The sequence below is a fragment of the Elgaria multicarinata genome, chromosome 9, assembly GCF_023053635.1.
Source record: "Elgaria multicarinata webbii isolate HBS135686 ecotype San Diego chromosome 9, rElgMul1.1.pri, whole genome shotgun sequence".
In the NCBI taxonomy this organism is placed as follows: domain Eukaryota; kingdom Metazoa; phylum Chordata; class Lepidosauria; order Squamata; family Anguidae; genus Elgaria; species Elgaria multicarinata.
In genome coordinates, this window is record NC_086179.1 from 70,255,030 (window position 1) to 70,274,341 (window position 19,312).

The 19,312-nt window shown below is 38.5% G+C and overlaps 1 protein-coding gene across 3 annotated transcripts in view; it reads right to left on the reverse strand.

Annotated features, from left to right (window-relative positions):
- The window catches only part of POT1 (protection of telomeres 1), a 66,560-nt gene that overhangs the window by 26,494 nt on the left and 20,754 nt on the right, over window positions 1-19,312 (reverse strand). For all 3 annotated transcript variants that reach the window (XM_063134075.1, XM_063134074.1, XM_063134076.1), the window contains exons 7-9: window positions 9,562-9,692; window positions 6,637-6,927; window positions 1,807-1,962 (exon numbers count right to left, since the gene is read on the reverse strand). In XM_063134075.1, coding sequence (XP_062990145.1) covers window positions 1,807-1,962; window positions 6,637-6,927; window positions 9,562-9,692 — 578 coding nt within the window. The remainder of the gene's footprint in view (window positions 1-1,806; window positions 1,963-6,636; window positions 6,928-9,561; window positions 9,693-19,312) is intronic.

Here is a 19,312-nt window from a genome sequence, read left to right on the forward strand (position 1 = left end):
ATCAGTAAGATGTGATTTTATTATTATTTATTTATTTATTTATTTATTTATATAGCACCATTAATGTACATGGTGCTGTACAGAGTAAAACAATAAATAGCAAGACCCTGCCGCATAGGCTTACATTCTAATAAAATCATAATAAAGCAATAAGGAGGGGAAGAGAATGCACCAAACAGGCAGTATAAAAGTCAGAACAAAATCAAGTTTTAAAAGCTTTAGGAAATAGAAAAGTTTTTAGCTGAGCTTTAAAAGCTGCGATTGAACTTGTAGTTCTCAAATGTTCTGGAAGAGCGTTCCAGGCGTAAGGGGCAGCCGAAGAAAATGGACGAAGCCGAGCAAGGGAAGTGGAGACCTTTGGGCAGGTGAGAAACAAGACATCAGAGGAGCGAAGAGCACGAGCGGGGCAATAGTGTGAGATGAGAGAGGAGAGATAGGAAGGAGCTAGACCGTGAAAAGCTTTGTAGGTCAACAGGAGAAGTTTATATTGGATTCTGAAGTGAATTGGAAGCCAATGAAGAGATTTCAGAAGTGGAGTAACATGGTCAGAGCGGTGAGCCAAGAAGATGATCTTAGCAGCAGAGTGGTGAACAGAAACCAACGGACTGATGTGAGAAGAAGGAAGGCCAGTGAGAAGAAGGTTGCAGTAGTCCAACCGAGAAATAACCAATGCATGAACAAGAGTCCTGGCAGAAGAGACAGACAAAAATGATTGAATCCTGGCAATATTATACAGGAAAAAACGACAGGATTTAGCTACTGCCTCAATATGAGGAATAAAGGAGAGTGAGGAATCAAATATAAAGCCAAGACTACGAGCTTCCTTGACTGGAGTAAGTGTAACATTATTGACAGTAAGAGAGAATGAGAGATGAGGAGAAGGTTTAGGAGGAAAAACAAGCAATTCAGTCTTTGCCATATTAAGTTTCAAACGACGATGAAGCAACCAAGCTGAGATATCTGAAAGACATGCTGAGATACGATCGTGAACATCAGGAGAGAGATCCGGAGATGAAAGATATAATTGTGTATCATCAGCATACAGATAATATTGGAGGCCATGAGATTGAATAAGATTACCCAAGGGCAACATGTATAAAGAAAACAACAACGGGCCAAGCACCGAGCCTTGCGGAACCCCTACTGAAAGGGGAAAAGAGGAAGACGAGCTGCCGTTAGCCGACACGCTGAAAGAGCGACCCGCTAGATAGGAGGAGCATTCAGACTTAACACAGCTGAACATGCTCTCCTTTAAGTTATTTACCTGTTTTTTGTATTACAAAGTTCCTTATGTGGAAGCAAATTGGCACTCTTTAATCAACCACTTGTTGATTCTCTCTTTCATGAAGAATGATCACTGCAGAGCTACTGGATCACACAACTAAGAAGTCACTAATAGTGGCTTTCACAGGAAACAGCTTTTTATAGAGAAAAAATATTGCTTAGAATAGGGACTACAAATCAGACTATAGTTTATTTCACTTATAGGAAAGAACCTGAACACACAGAAAGGTACAGTCTATTTTGCATATATGTTCACACTCCATGACGACACAATATCTGGAACACATCTGCTTACTTAGGAAGCCACATTTTCACAGTGAATTAAAGTAACGAGGTCTTTTTCAATTTTTTCCTCCAGAAGGGCTGGCCTGCTGGGAGGTTTATGGAGAGAAATCACAGGGAAGTACACAATTTAATAAATGTAGACCCGAGGCTGCTGGCTTTTGGTGAGATCACAAAATAAAGTAAAGTGAAGCAAAACTAGCAAAAAGCCACATTAGAATTGTGGAGGAGTTCCATTACCTTCAGTGATCTTGCTAACTGCACATGATTATCGTAAACTACTATGTCCACAGTCAGATTTTTCAGATGACGGATGAGAATGCTGTCTCCTTCAAGGTCATCTTCTTTAACAAGCAACTTCCAAGATGGGAAAGGGCATTTTGTGCCATCCCAAACCTACCAGGAAACAAATTTAAGTCTCATTTAAAACCAGGAATATAAATATCATAAAAATTTAATATTCCAGATGAAAATTGCAATTCTAAGCACATGTGCATAAATATTTAACCAAAGCATAAGTAAATGTACTTCAGATAAAGGAATAAATTACATATACACAATTTACAAATCTAAGGCATGAAGACGAACACAATTTTTTATTATTATATTTATTGTTTAATAGACTTCTATACCACTCACCACGTTTAAAACTATTTCTAAGAAGTTTACCAAAAACACATTAAAATACATTACAATAGATTAAAATGGAACATTTATAAAAAAAAAAAAATTAGAATCAAGTACTCCCGGTGGTATAATTAGCAAGGAAATTGGAGCTGCACAATCAGGGAATGCCTGGATAAAGAGATGGGCCTTTAATTGGTGCCTGAAGTATGCAAGCATTGGCACCTTCCAAATACTAGTCAAGAGGGCATTCCATATGGTGGAAACCACCGCAGAGAAGGCTACAAGGTGGTAATCCACAGGTCACATTACAATCAGCAAATTCGTTCCGATATGTTAGGGTTAGTTTACTGGCAGTAAGAAGATGTAGGTTTTATTCATTCTCCTGATCACATAAAGGTCATGAAGAGCTCCAGACCTCTCCCAAACTGTCTATAATCTGTGCTGGTCAATGAATCAGCGTTGGCACAGCAGTAGAAATCTAGGAGGCCTGTTGATGTTTGTTTATCTCGGGAAGAGATCCCAGAATGCGGGTGGTTAAGGCAGGACAAAAATATGCATCTAGCACTGACCTGACTGCTCAAGATCGGGATTATACACATTTTTGGCTGAATATCTCAGAATTGCTTTTCAATTTGAAATGGAAAGTCAATATACAAACGGGTTAGGTAATTAAACAAATTATTTTACTTATTCAAATTTCACTATTCTCAGAATAGGTCAAGCTTTAAGATATTAATATTCTAGACTAATGTCTTCAGAAGAGGCTAATAAGAATAAGTATTTTGAAGAGACAATGAAAGGGATGGCATTATTGCATTTCCATTACTGTAATCTACGGCCAGACCTTCAGCATCATAAAAACAGGTGAAGAATCACAAATAAAGGGAATAATCTCTCTCAAGTGCCGTTTGAATACTATGGCCATACTCCAAAGAAATCTGTGTGTGAACACACCCCTTTCCTCAAACTGCTTCCATGCACATGTGAAGAAAGCGAAAAGATCCACCAACACTCCTGGAGTTGAGCGCACAAAATATAGGGAACCCAATGTGCTGAACATATACAAAAGCCTTAACATAATTTATCCTAGCCAGCAATCATATGAACGTCAGTGGATGTTTAGCAAACATTTAATAAACAGCAAAATTACTGTAGATTAACAAAGACAAACACATGTCATAAACATGAAAGAATACAAACAAAGGCAAACATATAAATAAACAATGACTCTGGATTGTATGCACCATTTCCACCTTCGTCAGTAATACACGTTTTCTATTTTTAGAAGTTAAGCATTCATCATGATATAAACATATATGCTTGGCATGTTGGCTACAGGTTCTGAAAATAGAAAACGTGTATTACTGACGAATGTGGAAATGGTGCATACAATCCAGAGTCATCGTTTATTTATACGTTTTCCTTTGTTTGTATTCTTTCATGTTTGTGATATGTTTTTGTCTTTGTTAATCTACAGTAACTTTGCTGTTTATTAAATGTTTTCTAAACATCCATTGGCATTCATTATATGATTGCTGGCTAGGATAAATCGTGTTAAGGCTTTTGTATATGTTCAGCACATTGGGTTCCCTATATTTTGTGCGCTCAACTCCAGGAGTGTTGGTGGATCTTTCCCCTTTCTTTGCAGTCTCACAGTGAGGGTTCCTCTCTTTTTTGCTCCATGCACATGCGGGCAACATTCCATATTTTTGCCCTTGGGCAAGCTGTAAGATGCTCCTATAGGAATGAGTTGGCGGTGATGAGAACACCCAATACACACATGGAAGCAAACCCAGAAAATGAAGCTGAAGCCGTAAGTAGAATGTACAGAATCTTTTTAAAAACGTTTTTTAAAACTTTTTAAAAAGCCTTTATCTTGGCTTGTTATGATAAGCTTAATTTTCCCTATGTTACATTTCAAAGGAAAAGAAAAGGTTACCGTCTATCTGAGCGGTACAATATTTCAATTTACCAGTTCAAACAAAGTATGATAGGACTATCCAGGACTGTGACATGACTCCGTTGAACCAAGGACAAACAAGCTTTTAATCACATTACCTTTAGTTTGTTTTTGCAAAGTCAAAGTTAACTAATTAGGTTGCAAGTATTTCACCCTCCTCCTGTTTATTACCTCTTTTGAGATAACATTAGTATTTATTTATTTACTGCTGCTTGTTCCGGTGGATTTAATTCTTTAAAAAGAAAAAGAAAAGAAAATCCCAGCAGTTGGTAAACACCTGCCAGCTGTTTGTTTGCTCTCCCGCCTGTTTTTGTACATCCCTGTGAACGGTCATTTGTGTATTGCAGAATAGAAAACATCTGTTAACACAAATGGCATAAAAGCCTAAGAGTAATTTAAAGAGTCTCTCTGTAACCAGCGTTTAGTTGGTCTCGCTGCCTTACACACATCTTTTGGTTTTAAGGGCAGACTGAGGTATTCTTTTTCTATTTGTGTTTTCATAAATATTTTTTCATATGTATGAGTGGCTGCCAAAAATGGTGAATCTGTCAATGATCACAAGGGAAGACTGAAAATTCTGCATATATCTGGCAAATGCCCCACACTATAGAAACAGACCACTGAACATGGCCAGTCACCTGATGGCAGGATAAATCATTTCTTTTAAAATAAGTAAAGAAATATAATCTGATTTCTAATTATTAAATCTGATTATTTTTTAAAAAAACCTGAACGTACTAAGATTGCTTGAAAGAATAACTTGGCTAATCTATAAAATAAAATAAGATGTGTATCTGTCTGTCTGTGGCATAGTACCAAGACTGTGAAAACTAGACACCTGAAACATGGCACGCAGTCTTGCTAAGTAAATACATACACACACAGAGCAGAAGGAGATAGTAGAGTTCTGAGTCAGTAGAATGCACTGTTCCACAGCAGATAGTATGGGATTTTGTTTTATATCCATTTACATGATTTGGATTTGCATCTTAATATATCCAACAGCTATGATGCAGGAGATGGTTTAAATAGAAATCTTTTTTATGTAGCATAACTAACGATCCACATGAGAAACTTCACTGCTGCTTCAGTGAAGGAATAAAATACCATTTTGCTACCTATCTAAGAATATGAAAATATGGCTGATAACTGCTTATGATGCTAAAATGCAGATGCATAAACATGAAGGAAGAAATCATCTAAGTGCTTCCCACTGTTTTAAAACAGTGAACCTATGGCTGTTAAAAGAAACCTCTGAGACAAAAAATAAAAATGCAGGTCCGTTTTTATTTAGCTGATCCTATGCGCAAGTTCTCAGATGGTGCTCCCTTGAAGAGGGATTGCATTTTGTTCCTTCACTGGAGTAAACAGATCTCTCTAGGTGAGGGGTAAGAAATTTGGAGCCCTCCAGATGTCATGGACTACAGCTCCCAACTGAATATTGAGTGTCAGTTGTGAAAGAAAAACTGAAAATGAGGGGGGAGGGGAAATTGGCCTAGAAGCTGATACCTTGAACAGTAGAAGACACGTTAGGTCGAAATGACACACTTCAATGTTTTCTTGCAGGTCCTGCTTGTGGTAAGATGCATCTCCATGATCTTTCCCCTACTTTGTCACTCTCTCAGTATTATTATTATTATTATTATTATTATTATTATTATTATTAATATCATATTCATATCGCCCAACAGCTGAAGCTCCCTGGGAGGTTCACAATTTTTTATGTATTTATTCCATTTATAACCTGCATTTCCTACAAGCTCATCACAGCATACAAAATTCTCCTCTCCATTTTATCCTAACAACTCTGTGAGGTAGCTTAGGCTGAGAGTCACTGACTGGCACAAAGATAGCCAGTCAGCTTCATGTCGAATGGGGACTAATGCCCAGGTCTCTCAAGTCCCAGTCCAAAACTCTAACCACTATGCCACACTGGCCCCATTCAGAAGACACCTTAAACCACGGCTTTAACCATGGTGAATAAAGCTAAAAGCCTTATTCACTGTGGTTAAAGCCGTGGTTTAAGGTGTCTTCTGAACACGGCCTGGCTTTCTGGCTTAACCACCGTGGTTAAAGCCACAGTCTAAGGTGTCTTCCGAACAGGCCCAGAGTAGGTTAAACTGAGAGACTGGTCCAAGGTCACCAAGTAAGCTCCAAGGCTAAAGGGGACTTGAACTTGGGTTTCTCCAGTATAAGTCCTAAATGTTAACCATTATACCACACTGGTTCTTACTCCTTGACCTTCCAAATCCAAACATTAATTGAAGAGATGAAATGCGGAAGTAAATATGCAAAACCAGTACATACTTATACATTTTCCTAACCACAGAGATTTGAATTTTATGAGAAGAATACAACATCACAAGATGTAGCTGGACTTGTTTGTTATTGGCAGTGAAATACCTAGGGAGAAAACCTATCATAGATTATGTAATAGCTCTTGAATTAAAACTCTAGGGGGGGCAGGGGAAGAAGCAGCAAACCTTAAGAAGATAGGAAGATCCATCCACTTTTGCTTTCCCTACTAGTTGGCAAGTGAGTTCAAAAAACACTGGTGGCTGGATGTCGGACAATTTTGCTGCTGGTGCAGTGTTTAGAAGATTACTTGCCACCCAAAGACGCAAGTCTTCTACGGTTCTTTTGTCTTCATCTGTAAATGTGAATAATTTGCTGGATGTTCGAGGAACCATTGGTGCTCCTATGGTACCATCAAATGTAAGTGCTGCAAATCCACAACTGGTAATCCCTTGCAGCTGGCCATTAAACTCTCTGACCTAGACAACAATAATAAAAACACAATGCAATATGGAAAAAATAAGTTATTACTGCGCCTTCATTCTTCTAAAAAAAGCAAATATCAGGACTATTATACACATCTGAAGTGAATAACAAATTATAATAAATTACAAAATGAAATAGACAGTGGTTTAGAAAGCTTTACTCAAGTAACAGTCAATTATTGTTCGAACTTAAAGTTTTAGAACATTCCTGCATTTGAAAACTCTTGATTTTCAACTTATGGAATTGATAAAGATGTTCCCTTATTCAACATGTTTGGGGTGCCTCCAATTGCCTCATCCCACTGATGCAAATAGTTCTGTCAATGGAATGGGGAGGGGGATGATTCTCCTCCACATGCCCTCAAAATCTGTTTTGTGGGGGGGGGGACACCCACTCACTGGAGCATATTTTGGGATGGTGGAAGGGCTGAAACGTCTCATTGCGCATGCAGACAATTATGGACTCTGTCCAAGGTGATCTTATTTTGTTTCACACAAAGAAGAGTGTTCTGAATCAAATTCAACAAAACCTTATTAGATTATTGAAACTCTGATATATAAAACTCCCAATTTATGCACCTTTTAAAACATAATATTTGATTATGATCATAAATTATATTATGATCAGGCTGAAGTACTGAAAATTCTATAACTTTATATATTTTAAGATACTCTTGTTTGTCCATAATTTAATTTTTTGCAATGTGTGATAATAGGATAAGATGGCACTCTACTGCAGAAAGAGTTTTGCACTGCTTGTACATGGATTAATTGAAACAATGGGTGCCTATTTCACATGTAACTTTTAGGCACCAATAAGCAGGAAAATTGTAATTTACTCAGGCAGCTTAAAACTATAATGTTTAAGTAGCTTAATTAAACTTTTACTATTCTAAATTTGCCTGCCAGTTGAACCCTGACCACTGTTAAATTGGATTCTCAGATAAACAGCTGTGAATTACATCACTGTAAGTGCCCAGAAGTGGCCAAACCCTCACGCAGCTGAGAGCTGGTAATTCCTCCCCCCTCCCCACATGCTCTTAAGGAGCAAACACACATCCTGTGGTAATATAGGGATTCTATTAACTTTGCAAATATTTTGCATCTATCATATTTCTCGCAAACAATACACATATGTAAAGACTAAATGGAACAGAAAAACGAAGTATTACTCCTTGTTAAATAGCGTTGCCTTGCCTAAATTAGACGTTCTTAAAATGTTTAAATGTAACAAAACTAATTGGTACAGCAGCTACAGAGACTTAACTATTACATTGTGCCTTAAAGCATAATCAGTTTCTAAAACAGGAGACCTCTATAATGATGCCCAATATTTGTAGTTTGAGTCCAAGTTCCGTGCACTTCCTTCCATTTGAATAGAAAAAATATATATCTGTGATGTTTGAGACTGGGAAAAAAATCCACTACTAATCAACAATTAGTGGAGTGGAAGAATTATGCATTTGGCACACACAAAAAGCTTTGTTGTACATTGTTAAACTCTTAAGGAATTTGTGGATCTCAGTCTTACTCCTTTTGGTTGGTTGCCCACATTATTAACAAACGGACAGTTACCTTTAGTTGGCATTCTACAGATACTCAATAGAGCCATGAAAGAGGAAAAGTTACTGACTGCAGCTCTGTATCCATTCAACTCCAATTAATGCCCAGGAAATTAAAGCTTGCACATCCTGGGAGATGATTTCTTTAACAGTGAAGAATAGGCTGGACCTTAGAAGGACAGAGGTTCTTCTTCTGTCTGAAGAACTTCATAAGGAGACAGATTTCTCTTAATGCAAGAGCCCCAAAGAGACTCTAAGGATGCAATCATATGCACATTTATCTCCACTGAACCACGTGAAACTGACTTCCAAGTAAACGTGCATGTATGTAAATTATTCTCTGCAGCCTTCCACTTGCTAAATTTGCAAAACCATGCTCATAAACACCACGTTAAAAAGCAAATATGCTGAAAAGTGGAGGAAGTGGAAGGCTTGCCAGGTTCTGGGATTGTGAATGTTCTGCTAAAATAGCAGAACAAGAGTTAAAGCTAATGAATGGTATCCAATGTTAATCTAATTTAAATTCTATTCATTTCAATGGGTCTGCTCTAATGGGGCCTAGCCTTGAATACAACCCAAAGGCTCTACAAATGAAAGAGGGAGGACAGAACAATGACCAAGAAAAAGGGCAACACAAGATTCCTCTAGATTAATTTTATGAACGTCTGTCCTTCCTTAATGAAGAGAAAGCTTTCATATAAAAAAATATAGAAACAGAATACTTAAAAGGAACAATTGACCTACCTTCTCTTTGAGCATATCATCAGTAACTTCAGGTCACACAAAAATACACACCCACATTGTATGCACAGACTATTTTAAGGAGGCGCCAGCTTATCTGATTCACAAGGGCTATGGGGATATTCATCTATTACCAACTAAGAGATGGAAAAGAGAGACATGCATTCATGTATCTTCCACTCCCCTCACCAAGAATGGCAGCTCTATATACATACAGAATTGTGTCTTACTAAAATGGATATGAAGAATGGACTGCTCTTTTCACTACGAGCCTGCTACAACACAGCTTTCTCTCCACAACAAACAGTAAAAGCACTAAGATTACCTTTATTCTGTGAAATCGAACTATGTCGCCATTTTTGTAGATTTCTGGAAGGGCATTTCTGTTTGAGTTAAACAGTGAGCATATCAACTTGGCATTGGATTGGTCCACAATGGTTATCACTGAACAATAATCTGTAAACAACAACAACAACACAGAAGTGAAAAACAAGGCAACATATTTCTATGGGCATGAGTTATCATGCCAAAGGATCATATTCTTTTATCTTCCTTTCCATGAAATAAAATGACTTGTATTAAAACAAATACACAGACTAGATTATAGATTTCCAGATGCCTTGAACAAAGCAGTACAATATCCTGAGAAGATCTATGAGTCAGATATTCTGCAGTTTTACACCTACTTCTGTTACAAAATTCATGACCTCTCTGTGACATGTAGACAGATGTGAACTGGGCTGGAACTGCTATAAAATTACTTACATAAACCTTAACACTGAAGAGCAAATATTTTAAAAGCACAGAAGCTAAAAACAGATAAGGTAGCAAGTTCAATGGTGAGCCGATCCTATTAGTTGCCAACTGTGACATGATCATGGTGCTTTGTGACATGAGATAAGAATGAGGATAGTGTGGCATGCAGAAATTCAGTCTAATGTTCAGTGGCCATGTTTGGACATCAGAATAAGGCATCAGAATAACACTCAAGAACCCTAGGTTAATGAACAGTGTGCTGGTGGTCATTCCCCAATTGTTCCTGTTTGGCTCCTCCTACAAGCAGAAACAGACCCTCTGTCCATGGTTTATCATGACATCCGAATTGGGGATTCTGGATTGTCTCTGCCTGAACAATCCAGAGTCATAAACCGTGGATTGTTGCTGGCTTATGACTTTAGCTTGTTCAGTGAAATGCAATCCAGAATCCCTGCTTTAGACATCACAACAAACAAACTGAGGATGGAGCAGGAGCAATTAATCAGAAGGCACAAGTATATTCTGGGAAATAACCATATTAGCCTTAACTCTGCTGCCAAAAAATAATTCCTGGTCAAAATCGGTGGCAGATCTGGAGGACTGCATGAGCAGAACCCACCATGGATTTTGGCAAATTTAGCAAATTCGTTCACATATATCAACACTCCTGGGTTGTGTCAGCTCTCAACAGGAGCTCACTATGTGAAGCCTTTGTACTTCTCACTTCATGCTGCAGATCAACATTCTATTCTGGTATACACCACTTCCTACAGAGGATGCACAAATGCTACAGACATTCAGGAGCTAAATCTGATACAGCTGCTTTGTATTACAGCCCTCATCATCTCCAGCATGGCCAATGTTGGCTGGGAGTAGTGAGAGCTGTAGTCCAACACATCAGGAGGACACCAAGCTTGGGAAGGCCAATTTATTACTTCATCACTTTTCCCTTGCCATCCCCTTAGTGCCCCTGATTCAGAAGATCATAAAACATAGGCAGGCAACCTTGTTTGGCCTGAAGAGCCACAGTGGAACTGTAGGATGTGATGATGGACAAACTAATTTTTATAATGCTCATAAAACAAGTAATAGAACCTAGGCAATTAGCAGCAGAGAAATCTAACTTCCGTCAGCTCAACATCTTATCTTCCAAAAATGTTCCAATGTCCTGCCATAGCTATAGCAAGGAAAGATCACTAGCCAAAACATCAAGGGCTACTGAGAGTTCACACCCTTTCCTCTCGGGAAGATGCAACCACCTGAATACAAGAAAGAATCAAATAATGCAGGGAAGCTTAAACCTCTGCCAGTGTGGATTAAAATATTTCTTTAATTATAAATGGGACAGTTCTTCTTTAAAAATGTAAATTACCAATGGTAAAGGGTATGCTTATTCTACCTATATGCACTATTAGGAAGAGGGGGGAAAGAACGTAAATAGGTAATTATGTGATTAGTAGAAATAAAGTAAAATTTGATTTAAAACGTGACCATTTTTCAATATAGTTTGCTAGAGTTGCCCACTACTATGGAAGTCATTTATATTTTAAATAGTGCAAACTTCATATAAATCTTAAAACATAATAGAAGGAAGATTAAACTTCCTGTTATGTACTAAAAACAATCTTGAGCAATTCACCTAATTTCCTCTGTATGATTAAGTGCAAATTGCCTTGGAGTTTCATTCTAAAGCCTGATGGTATTTCCAAGCCGTCTTTTATCAAAAACCCCATGAAAATAATCATCTATATTATCCATTATAAATAAATACAATTCTCTGCAACTGTTGCTGAATGCACTGCCTGGATAAAGGTGAAAAGTAGTTAACTTCTGAACAACCCCCAAAACGACATGTTCAACAAATAGGTGTACAATTTTCCTAATGGCGTGCTAAGGATTACAGAAAACCATTTAGTTTACCAAGGCATCAAGCTGTTTCAGTAAACATTCAACATAATGCCAGGTGCTTACCATAAATCTACCTAGGGGCTTCAGAAGACCTTAATGTGACCATGACACAGAATAAGTTCAACTGTAAGTGATAAGTGAGATTAATTAAGAAGAACTCAGGCATGCCTGAGGTTTTTTTTAAAAAAAACCCCTTTATTTCTTTTCATAGGTTTTTGAAATGTATATGTTTTAATTGCTAGTTCTATGCCTACGCAATATATACCACATTTTAATGAACAGTGTCAAGAAACTGCACATTAGCAAGATATACAAGTTTTAAGGTAACTCGAAATGAAATTTAATCTTTTTAAACCTAGACAAACAGTCCGGCTGCTTAAATTTACAGCTCTGCATCACTATGGGGTTAACTCAGTTCGGAGAAGTAAAACAGAATGCAGAGTATAAAATACTTCCACTAAACAAGGGACCGCACATTGCTTGAGGAAAAAAAACCTGTGTCAGTTCAACAGTGCAAAGTTAATGCTAATATATCCTCAAGGATTACTAGAATCTGGTATTAAAGTACAATGAATGCTTATAAAAAATCTATTGCACCGTTGTTGTTTTAACATGTTGGGCAGCATGCATCTCTGAAGGGACTTTCTACAGCTGAAGGCTCTTCCTAGCACTCTAATAACCTGTTTTAATTTTTGCTTTAAAACATGTAGCACATGGGATTGCAGATACAAACTCCAAAAACAAGCTCCCCTTTGGCTCACAGAACTGCAGTCAAATAAAAAGCTCCACAAATTCATCATATTCTCAACATCATGCTCCAAAGACATTTACTGCCTGAGACAGAGCACCAAACGACACAGCCCTACCACCATACCAAGGCAGGATCTACACTACTGCTTTAAAACAGTTTTGGACAGTAGTGACAACTTTTGGGGTGCAGGACACACTCCATATACGGGTTTCAAAGTGTCATATCCCGCTTGGTGTAGATCTGGCCCAAGTCAACATGCATACTACGAAGGCCAGTCAAAATATTTTGGTATCACTTGTTATGCTGTAGGCGTGTCAAATGCCCTCCCCCTCGTGATCATGGTGCCTCCCCTGCCAGGTAAGACTTATATTATCACGTTGGAAGGACAAATGCCCACCTCCCATAATGCAATGGATTGAGGACCTAATAACACTTACAACTTTTGAACAGATGTTATATACAGTAGGCACAACTTGCAAGTGGATACATACATGGATATTTGGTCCCCTTTTCTTGAAACCTATGTATAACTCTCTCCCTTTCCTCCCCTCTCTCTTTTCTTTTTCACGATGTATTTTCTGTTCTGTTGATATTCATAATAAAAAGGGATTTATTTATTTTTTTAAAAATGTCCTCTCCCCAGTTTTTTTAAACCAAAGCACAGACTGACCCAGTAAGGTGGGCTATTTAAGCGTTACCAAAACAAGCTAGCAGTTAACCCAACAATAAACCAGTTGTTTTGGTAACCCCTAAATAGCTCATTAGACTAGGTTCCCACCTCACAACAATCAGAGGTTTACAGAAAATGGAACCGGGTAGGGTACAGCTGCACATACAGAGACTTCCACATGGGTGACCACCCTGGACTATTGGAATTCTGGCTTGCATGGAAGCGTCTGTATCTGCAGCTGTACATGTAAACATTTGCGCTGTATGCACGGACTCTTGGGAGAAAAAATTAAGCAGCACACATAATATCTGGGGGGAGGGGCAAAGTTGCTTGGCACAGCCCATCCCACGTGTGTGTTGAAGTGCTTATATTATTCCAACAATTGGCTCACCTCATGAAAACGAAATTTGCCTAATTCTTAACACTTACATGGGAATGTTTAACACAGTTTATTATTATTTTTAAACCGGGAAAGCCATTTCAGAGATTTCAGGCTGCAATCCTATACATGTTTACATGGGTGTAAGGCTCACTGAATCCAAGTGTGTTACTCCCAAGTAGACACATATAGGACTGAACTGTTTAAACTACCAGCAGAAGCATTTGGTTAGATAAATGCTAACCAGCTATGTTTGTAAACTGTGCATCAAACAACAGAATGGAGGCTGGTTTATAATAGCTATTTACTTTTCTTATTTAAAATGCTTCCATTTTATTTTCCTAAGAAGACTGAAGACTATGCGATAGCCAATACAGCAAGCAATATCCATGCAGCGAAGGAGGAAGAAAATGACAATTTCCCCCCCAGAAATAGCTGTTCACTATAATTGTCTCTCCTATGATTATGTTCTTTAGGCAGGGAAACTTTCATTTTATCATCCTAATTTAATGTTAATAAATACTGTAGCATGAACCTCATGTAAGTATTACACTATTCATTAAACCAAGTGAGGTTTTTTCCCTGCTGGTTTTCCATCTACACAGAAGGGATAAACACACTAATCACAGAGAAACTGTTTTTGTTCTGCTATACAGTTTTCATTGTGTGGTCTATTCTCAACTTTCCCCTACAATGTAGTAGCTACATCCTGTTACCTGCATCCCAATGACATGTCAGTGGACAGCTAGTTTTTATTCATATGCATTTCAATGAAGCAACCGGATAGCAAACTGCCTTAAGTGCCATTTTTTGGTAGAAAGGCAGGGTATAAATCAGACAAGCATTTTGCCGAGATCGACACTGTATGCTGGTGGTTTAGGTAACTGGACACTACGATAGGCGATCTTGTATTAAATGTGCAAATTTACAATTCCATGAAATAATCCGATTGCCTTGCTATTGTTTCAGAATAGCATAAACCATTGACATGGCATGAGCAGCACGTTATAACACACCACATAAATTATCTGAAAGTCTGAACTGTCTGTATTCACCTGGACAACATATCTACTGAACAGCTATTGTAAGTCTGCTTGGTTTAACAGCAAAAGTAGGTAAAATGGAAATATTACACCCACACAGGAGCAGCTGAAACTGCAAACTGTTTCTGTGTCAATAGAAACTCTAGCCTAGAACCAAATGCCATTGCATGGGTTCCATTTTCTATCATCAACTGTGAAGTCTTCGTAGGTTGCTTTTAAAATTTCCATTTTATATATTCAGATGAGATATACCCTTTCTTCCAGTAATTCATTAGGTACATGACCTTTTCGGTTTTCAGAGTTGTTTTTTAAAAAAACCAAACGAAAAACTACAAACACTAAGGAAAGAGAAACCACAGGATCTGCCTGTCCAGAAATAATATATCAAAAATCAGCAATACGCCTCCTGCAATCTTGGAAGTATAGAAAATCACAATCGTTTCAACTCTCTGCAGCTCTCCACAGAAGGGAAAGATCCCTATTAAAATTAAGGGCTGAGAGTCTCACAGTGAATGCACTTCTCTCAACTGTACAGACCCAGTATAACATAGCATTAAAAGATACGGAAGCATAAGAATCTAAAAGTTTCATCTTAGCTGTAGGATGACAATTTCACATATTGTTATACTGCGATATAGAAAAGACCCAGAGATTATTAACCAGTGATAAAATAACTTGTATCAAAGTTGCATTTGATTTCATCTGCAGGAACTCATTAATAGTCATTTTACTTTTTTCATCTGCTAGGTGTTCTACAAACTCTGGAGTATAGTGCATGTAGAAGGGAAACTACATGGACACATGACATAAGGTGTGGGGGCATTTTATGACATCTTCAAGCCCCAAATAAAATTTTAGCCAAATCATTGCCCCTTTACCCTTTTAAAAAAATGTTAAGGGCCCCACCACAAAATTTAATGAGTACAAGGCTCCCTCTGCCCCTCAGTTTTTAACCATATGGCCATTTCTGAAATGGTCAAATGTTTGCAGAACATCTTATGATCTACAGATGTGTGTCACATTTAATAGCATTTCTGTTCCATAGGATCTTGACAAAAGGAGTAAGACAGTAAACAGTAGCTTGAAACACAAGCCCATTTGATTAATTTCCATATAACCGAAAGAAAAATAGTTATGTATCCATTATATGGTTTTTTCACAACCATAGAAGCTTTGATACAAGCTTTGGTACTCATTTTACCGACCTCGGAAGGATGGAAGGCTGAGTCGACCTGAGCCGGCTGCCTGAGAACCAGCTTCCGCTGGGATCGAACTCAGGCCGTGGGGAGAGTTTCGGCTGCATTAACCACCGCTTACCACTCTGCGCCATTCCAAACTCACACGCAAATTCTTCCAAGTTTCAGCGGTTCATGTCCCTCCTTAGCTGATTAGATTGCAATCCAATACACCCTGACCTGGAAGTAAGCTACCCTGAACACATTGGGACCTACTTCTGTGTAGGCATGTATAGGCTTGTGAGGTTTACGGCCCATTTTCAGCATCCTCTGGCCCAGCGTTCTTCAACCTGGGGCCTTCTAGACGTGTTGGACCGCCACTCCCATAATTTCCAGTCAGCGTGGCTATTGGCCACGCTGGCTGGGAATTTTGGGAGTTACAGTGCAACACATCTTGAAGGCCCAAGGTTGGGGAAGGCTGCTCTAAGCCCTATTCAGATACTCAGCTCCATGCAAAGAGGAGGGAGTGGCAACACACCTCATCCATGCTAGCTCTGCCCCTAGTGTTGCATACCCCGCCCTGAAGTCTGTGCAGCATCAGCAAAGCGTAGCTGCGCAGATTGGCTTTGACATGATTGGGAACCTTGACTGTTCAGATGTTGCACAGAACACAGGAATGCTGGGGAGTGAGTGAGGGTTAGATTGCCGGAAGATGGCTTCTGTATCTGCACAACCTGTATTTCTTCTCAACCCATGTTTCCATGATCACTTGTCTAATTTCATTCTTACCACCCAGTAACTGATTAACTCCTCCTATACTTCATAAGGCTTGCTTGACCAGTAATGCCCTCTTTTCTCTTTTGACATTTTTCTCTTTCTAGCAGGTCATGAACATCTCATTTCTGTATTTCCTGACCTTATAGCCATTACCAGAGACATAGCTTGTGGGGTTCACTTCCATCTAGAATAGCACTCTTTGGGAGAAAGTTTTGGGGCTACATATCTGCTCTAGCTTAAACTAGCTAACCATCTGTTTTATTTTTTAAAAAAGTGAAAATTCAGATATTGACAGTGCACAGGCAGGGCTGGGCAGAGAGGGCGGGGCAGTTGGCATGGGCATACAATTTTGAGGGGTCCTACTCCGAGTCCCCCTGGTAGAGGCAAAGGATGACCCTTTGGTAAAGATTTGTTACAACGTAGCTCTCCAGTGGGTGAGCAGTACTACATTGACAAGGCAAAGTTGCTTAATTTTTCTGTTGTTGTTGATGTATTTGCCCAAAGAGAAGCACATAAAGCATTCTGAATGTGAATAAGTGATGTCTTATATACATCTGGAATAAAAGTGCTTGCCATTACCTTTTTTTATAAATTGTTCTTGTTCATATGTGTTTAGAACTGATTAAAAATACTTAATGAGCAGTTTGAAATGGGGCCTACATTTCCCATCTAGCCTGGGCCTATTACCAGCTTTGCCCGGCCCTGTGCACAGGTTAGAGTTAGTGTTTTATTTGCTAATATATTTATGGCACAATTTATTTCAAGGACTCAAAGAAGATTTCCCTACCTTTGTTCTCTCTCTCTCTCTCTCTCTCTCTCTCTCTCTCACACACACACACACACACACACACACACACACACACACACACACATCTTTGTCCCAGAAGGGTTCACAAGCCAAATAAAACTATGCTTATGCTTTCTGGAAATGGTATATTCAAATAATTTTCATGACTGCTACAGTCTGCTTGTCAGGATATGAGATAACCATTTTATAGTATTACGAGAAAGATTGACAATTTTAGGATGTCCCTATGAGAGTGAGCCTTCCATAAATGTTCTATCAGCCCAAAATAAATTCTGCAAAAACTGATAACCGAACTGAAGATACAAACAGATTTATAGAGTAGCCAATGCTATTTTCCAGGTTCATGCCTGCAATTTAATTTTAGTTTATAAGCAAATGTAAGATTAAACTAATGATATTCATTTTAATTTCATTTTGCAGAAAAATAGACAAAGCATATGGTATAATATCTGTAATAACAGATGGACCATTACTAGCTCTTGATACCAAATTTAATTACCATATCCGTTTTTAAAGGTCTGACATATAAATTATGGTACCTCATGGCACTTTGTTCCTAATTTTTCATAACCGGAATGTGGAAACATTTTTATCTTTCAATACTTCAACAGTTTTATGTTTGGGAGCAATTATCACAGACTACCTTGGGCTTTAGTATTCATATTTTAAAATCATTTGTAATTTTAAACAAAAGAATTGAAGGATGCAGATCCTTTTTAAATCAATGGGTTGGATCCAGATCAGTCATGTTTAGAGTACATATGCATTGAAATCAGTGGGATGTTAGTCATGACTAACTTAAGTCCCCAAGATTTCAACTAATTATGCATGACTAAATCTGGATTCAACCCACTATTTACAATGAAGGATGACTATCCTCTGTTAGTGTATCACAAAAGGTAGAAAAAACCGTTCTTGAGCTTCTTATTGTTGCATTGAAAGTTTGCTCCTGCAACGACAGCACTTTTAAAATTATGCTCTAAGTGCCACAGAAGCCAGAAGCGAGGAGTCTGGTTGTCTTCTCCGAGGAGAAAAAGACCCGAAGAATGGAGAAAAAGGGGCATAGTGAAGAACGAGGACAGTCTAACATGATTTTTTTAAAAAAAAATGGTAGAAGGATAGGAAAGAAGGAGAAAGCAAGGGAAAAATTCCAACGAGAGAAAAAATCTTCAGCATGGGAGAGAAAAACATGTTCTCCTGGAGCGAAGCTCTGAAGCAGCAGTTGAAAGAGAATTGAGGGCAAAGGCGGGAATCCCGGGAACATGCGCAGTAGGACGGTGGGGGAGGGTCCCTGCCAAAAATGATCCTCAGCTACAGAAGTTTCCCAAATCAGGTCCAGCTCAGAGTAATGCACAGAGACCACAGAGAAGAAATTTGCTTCTATGGTTGCTCTCCAACTGTAGAAAATCCTTTGAACATGGCTGATGAAAACATTATGCTGCCCCTTCTCCTAACCATGCTAGCCTATAGATTTCAGCATTTCCTTCTTTTGCATCTCTCATACATTAATCCCTTTCATTTTCAAAGCTAAACATGGTTAGGGTAAAATTTGCAGGAGTGTTTTCACTAACCGAACCACAGTTTGCAGGTCCACCTTAATCATGTTTGCTAATTTTGGTTTGGAGATCATCACAGTTAACGATAATGCCACACACTATGGGCTCGCTTGCTCCATCTCCAGCCTTCCTAACCTAGCACATTAATTTCCCCTGCTTTCTATTTGGACCTACCCTAGTTAGAGTTGTATCTGCAGTGGTGTTATCATTAACCAAGTTTAGCATGAAATACTGTTTGCAACCATGATTCAAG